The sequence below is a fragment of the Cyclopterus lumpus genome, chromosome 24 (assembly GCF_009769545.1).
Source record: "Cyclopterus lumpus isolate fCycLum1 chromosome 24, fCycLum1.pri, whole genome shotgun sequence".
NCBI lineage: Eukaryota > Metazoa > Chordata > Actinopteri > Perciformes > Cyclopteridae > Cyclopterus > Cyclopterus lumpus.
Window position 1 is genome coordinate 2,992,400 of NC_046989.1, and position 5,810 is coordinate 2,998,209.

General features: G+C 48.5%; 1 protein-coding gene across 4 annotated transcripts in view; it reads right to left on the bottom strand.

Annotated features, from left to right (window-relative positions):
• The window catches only part of btbd9 (BTB (POZ) domain containing 9), a 5,456-nt gene extending 48 nt beyond the window's left edge, over positions 1-5,408 (bottom strand). Inside the window, exons 1-11 of one of the 4 annotated variants that reach the window (XM_034528243.1) lie at positions 5,233-5,405; positions 4,611-4,878; positions 3,828-4,191; positions 3,292-3,559; positions 2,979-3,198; positions 2,577-2,696; positions 2,357-2,466; positions 2,092-2,281; positions 478-585; positions 273-351; positions 1-162 (exon numbers count right to left, since the gene is read on the bottom strand). The exon at positions 1-162 is cut by the window's left edge and continues 48 nt beyond it. In XM_034528243.1, coding sequence (XP_034384134.1) covers positions 1-162; positions 273-351; positions 478-585; positions 2,092-2,281; positions 2,357-2,466; positions 2,577-2,696; positions 2,979-3,198; positions 3,292-3,559; positions 3,828-4,191; positions 4,611-4,795 — 1,806 coding nt within the window. In that variant the 5' untranslated portion in view covers positions 4,796-4,878; positions 5,233-5,405. Of the gene's footprint in view, positions 163-272; positions 352-477; positions 586-2,091; positions 2,282-2,356; positions 2,467-2,576; positions 2,697-2,978; positions 3,560-3,827; positions 4,192-4,610; positions 4,879-5,232 lie in introns of all 4 variants that reach the window. The other 3 variants (XM_034528242.1, XM_034528241.1, XM_034528240.1) reach the window with 3 other exon arrangements.
• Positions 5,409-5,810: the final 402 nt, after the last annotated feature.

Genomic DNA, 5,810 nt, shown 5'->3' on the forward strand with positions numbered 1-5,810 from the left:
GGGAGAGGGCTGGGAGGGGAGCAGGCTGTGGGTGCGCGAGGGCCGCTGGGGCCGCGGCTGAGGGGACGAGGCCCCGGAGCCGGGGGGGTCCGGGCCCGGGCTGCCTTCGTTCACCTCCGTGTCCAGCTGGGCCGGACACTCGAAGTGAACACAGTGGAACACCTGGAGGAGAGAGAGAGAGAGAGAGAGAGAGAGAGAGTCAGGTAATCTCCAGCCCGCTAGCTAATCTGTGATTCAGTTTTAAAGGTGCGACGCGTCGTCAATGCCGTCACCTCGTTGGCCGTGTTGTGAGTCCCGACAATGCGGATGAAGGAGGCCGGCTGCTTATCGAACTTCAACGTCTGCCACGATCTGAGAGAACAAAACACAATCCAAAACAGAAGCATGACACGGTGGGATTGTTTCACAGTTCTCAGCATGAACGTCGGTACGATTCCGGGGAGCACTCTTTTCATTCAAGTACGGCGGCGGCCTCACCGACACGCCTGCCTGGTGCGGTCCACCACCTTGGTCCACTGCTGCTGGTTGGAGGACACCTCCACGTAGTAGCTGTAGGAGCGCTCGTCACAGTCCCACAGCAGCAGCCTGGGGAGCCAATCAGAGCGCTGCAAGTCAAATACATCTCCCCAGTTTCCACGTGTCCATTGTTCACTTCTCTTAACTGATAAGAATGAAGACATGATGATAGGCATGAAACTACTACTACCTTTACAACTACTACCACCTTTACAACTACTGCTACCTTTACAACTACTACTACCACCTTTACAACTACTGCTACCTTTACAACTACTACTACTACCACCTTTACAACTACTGCTACCTTTACAACTACTACTACCTTTACAACTACTACTACCTTTACAACTACTACTACCACCTTTACAACTACTACTACCACCTTTACAACTACTACTACCACCTTTACAACTACTGCTACCTTTACAACTACTACTACCTTTACAACTACTACTACTACCACCTTTACAACTACTACTACCACCTTTACAACTACTACTACCACCTTTACAACTACTACTACCACCTTTACAACTACTACTACCACCTTTACAACTACTGCTACCTTTACAACTACTACTACCTTTACAACTACTACTACCTTTACAACTACTGCTACTACTACCTTTACAACTACTACTACCACCTTTACAACTACTGCTACTACTACCTTTACAACTACTACTACCTTTACAACTACTACTACCACCTTTACAACTACTACTACCACCTTTACAACTACTACTACTACCTTTACAACTACTGCTACTGCTACCTTTACAACTACTACTACCTTTACAACTACTACTACCTTTACAACTACTACAACCTTTACAACTACTACCACCTTTACAACTACTACTACTACCTTTACAACTACTGCTACTACTACCTTTACAACTACTACTACCTTTACAACTACTGCTACCTTTACAACTACTGCTACCTTTACAACTACTACCTTTACAACTACTACTACCTTTACAACTACTACCACCTTTACAACTACTGCTACTACGACTACCACTACAACTATTACTAGTAGTAGTAGTAATAGTTGTAAAGGCAGTAGTTGTAGTAGCAACAACTACTACCTTTACTACAACTACTGCCTTTACAACTACTACTACTACCATTACAACTACTACCTTTACTACTACTACAACTACCTTTACAACTACTACCTTTACAACTACTACTACTACCATTACAACTACTACCTTTACTACAACTACTACAACTACTACCTTTACAACTACTACTACCATTACAACTACTACCTTTACAACTACTACCTTTACAACTACTACTACCATTACAACTACTACCTTTACTACTACTACATTCACTACTACTACCTTTACTACTACTACCACCTTTACAGCTACTACTACTACCTTTACTACAACTACATTATAAAATAGTCTACTAATTGTAATAATTAGTGACAAATAGCTCAGGAACAATTCAAGGAACCTCAATGTCCATGTTGGCTTGGAATAGAAACAGAACTGAAGACGTGTCAGCTAGTTTTATGCTAGTTTTACTCTGTCGAGGCGAAGCGGGATCTACCTCAAGGAGCCGATGGAGTAGGGCTGAGCCAGCTGGATGACGATCGCCCCGGAGCCCAGCTGGTGGCAGGTGTAGCCCGAGTCCCAGTCGTAGTTGCGCGTGTCGCCGTTGAGCAAGGCGTTCCTGCAGCGGCTCACGCCCTCGATGACGCTGGCGCACAGCGCGATGGTGGCCACGTTCTCCCTGGGCACTGCGGGGTTACACAGGCGGTGCCGTTAGCTACCGTTAGCGAGAGTGAAGACCGAGCTGAATGTCTGCGACTTACCCAGAAGGCCGTTCTCCAGGGTGAATGAGCGGTGGGTGAACATGCACTCGAAAGCCACGAGGTGGAACACCTTGTTGACCGTGTTGTGCGTTCCCACGATGCGAACGTACCTGAGACACAAAACAAAGGGGGGGGGGGGGACGTCGTTACTATGGTTTCAGCCGGTCTTGGAAAGACGCCCGTCTGGATGTTTGCTCCCGGATGGCGTCGCCCAGCTCACCTGCAGACCCGTGGTGTGAAGTACAGGTCCTGCCAAGAGCGGCACAGGTACTTCGAGTGGTCGGCGACGCGCACCCAGTCCAGCTCGTCCATGGACACCTCGATGTAGTACGAGTAGGACCTGAAACCATAAAGAACGGACATTTGAAATCTTTTTACGCTCAAACTCAGTTTGTGTAACCGAGTCAGTATCGGGAGATTCGTTTATATATTTTATTATGAAGCCAACACTACGTGCAGGTTTCTTTAAGAAAATGTGCTCAAATAACCAGAAACCTCACAAAATCTGATTTTCAGGACGCATTAGACATACTATTGTTTACATCGTACGTGAATTATTAACACAGCGTCAATACGTCATCGTTAAACATTTAGTTTTTTGGAGCAGAGTGAGACGTCTTACCGACTGTCTCTGTCCCACAGCAGCAGGCGGACGTGGTTGATGATGGACGCCTGGCCCAGTTTGACCTGGATCCCGGCCCGGCCGTCATCCTCGATGGGGTGCCTGGAGAAGCCGTGGTCCAGGTCGTAGTTCTGGGTGTCTCCGTCCAGCAGCGCCGACTTCAGCTCCCCTTTCATCACCTGAGCGCCGTGCTTCATGGTAGCAATGTTCTCCTCCGGGACTGAAACCAAACCAGAGGAAACGAACGCATGAAAACACACGGGGACGGTAAACCACGTTGAATGTCTGACGGGGTCACGGGACGAGCACCGACTCAGCATGCCGCGGTAGTTGAGGTCCATGTTGCGGCTCTCGGAGCGCGTCTTGATGGCGTCCAGCAGGTCGTCCGGGCTCAGCAGGAACGACGGTCGCACCACGTTCAGCATCTCCGTCAGAGTCATGAGCGGCAGCCGCACCGCCGACATCACTTCCTGGGTGTCGGCCCCGTCCTCGTGCTGCCGGCACCAGCGACTCAGCGCCTGGAAGATCTCCTTCTCGCTGGCGGCGAAGGAGTCCCGCCTCGCCACGGTCAGCAGGGCAGTCTGCCAACAGTTCATTTAACCAGCTTTTAGAAAGTCAAAAATACCGATTACGGAGATTACAGCTTTTTAGTTTGGAGTATTTGCTTTTGTTTTCCTGCATTTTCATATCCCTGTAAATCAAATACTTTGGTGTTGATTTTACCGTTTAACAAACAAGTACTTTAACTTTAATTGAAATACATATACTTTAAGACCATATGTCACAATGTGTGGAGGAATCAAGGCTTAAACTCTCTAGACGGCGTGCTGCAACGCGGCGACCTCTCACCTTGGAGAGCATGAGGAAGCCATCAGAATTCAACACTTCGGGCCCGTGTCGGTCCATGTAGGCGCAGCAGGCCGCGCTGAGCGCGCTCAGAGAGTACAGGCTGGCCACGTCGAACACCAGGCAGACGTTGTTGGTGTGCAGGACGGTGCGCAGGAACTCAGAGGTGGAGTCCTCCAGCGGCTGGAGGCCGTAGCGGTGGGCCAGGCCCAGGAAGTCCAGCAGCACCTCCTCCCGGGCGGAGCTGAGGCTGGCCCGACCCGTGTACAGGTAGTTGAGCAGCATGGAGAAGGCCTCGGCCCTCGTCTCCTCTAAACGCACCTCCGCCTGGGGCTGGGACTCTTTCATCCCACCGTACAGCAGGGCCCTGAAGGCGTCAGAGGAGGCAAGAAGTGGTAATGTGCATTTTCTTAATAACGTGCTATGGACGGTCTCATTCTGACAAACATAAGGAATAATAAAAAATAAAAAAATATGTCACCGCATCAAGGTGATAGTATTAAGCGCTCCTTGTGCACACAAACATAGACTTATATTGCTGTCGGATAAAATATTAAATGTGAGTATTGTATTTGTGGAAGAAAATATAAAGAAAAACAAAACAATAACAATATGAAAGAAATCATCGTCACCTTCATGTGTGACATAAAAAGTTTACAGTCACGAATGATTAATAACTCGTGCTTCAAGAAGACTCGAAAACAGTGGATCACGTGATCGCTTCAGCAGTGACGCGTTAACGCTGATGACGCGCAGGCAGACAGGAGGAGCCACAGGTGAACCTACCTGAAGTAATGACAGCGGGCCGCCAGGATGACGCGGTGCGCGGGGAACCGCTTCCCCTCCACCACGAAGGTGACGTCGCTGTACTCCTCGCCGAGCACGAGCGCGCCCAGCTGCTCCGACAGCAGGTGCACGTGGTCGATCTCCGACACGGAGGCCAGTGGCCGCAGAGGGTGGCTGTTACTCATGGTCGACGGCGGCCGGAGTCACATCTAAACACCAGGGGCTCAGTTTACGGCACGCTACGTAGGGGTGCCGTAAAAAAGAAAAACTGCAGACGTAAACACACGTTAGCTAGCAAACACAAAAACAGTATTTCACCGTGTATTTTAGAGAGTTTAACGCTCTTAAGATTTTGTTTACAGCGGCTGTCGTCGCAAACGTTTGACACCCGGTGTTACGGTTTAACAGGCGACCGTGTTAACTGGCGACTTTCAGCCGAATTCCCGCAACCGCCGTCTGTAACCAGGACAACAACAGACGCGTTCGGCTGTGAAAGTCGCCAGTTAACACGGTCGCCTGTTACGCCGGAACACCGGGACGAACGTTAGCCAGCGCGAAGCTAGCAGCGCGCCGACGTCAGCGAGCGCGAGCCAACGGCTCGTTTCGACCGTCTCCAACTCACCGAGCAGCGCTCATCCACTCCGCTGGTCGACCAAACCGGGATTTACAAGAATAAAAGAGATGCTTTGTCCGCCGCTGCGCACGGAAAAAAAAGAAATCCGGCACCGAATTCTACAATCCCTCCGACATCACAGCTACGGAAAACCAATTCTGGGTCAACGGACGTAAACTTCCGGTTCGTCAAAAAACAGTTTTCAAAATAAAGGTCTAAGAATGACGTCTTCTTCTCTGGTTGTTTTTCTTTTTCTTTACTGCCGCCAGCAGGATACACATGCACATATCACATCTTCTTATAAATAGTCCAGTTGCTTTTAAAAACACATACAACTATAACGCTCTGACAATCATCGTTGCACTATGGTTTTGTTAGTTAATTTAATATTATTCTATTTTTTTGTATATAGTGTGCATTTTTTATATTTAATATTGCTTCACAAAAAATTGGCAAAATGTGCTCAAGTTTGATCAATTATTGCTCATGAATATATTATGTTATCAAAGCAACATTATTATATCCTACAATAAGCACGTCCGTCTCTGAAGTGCATGAGAGCGAGTAAAATTGAGCAAAATGTGTAA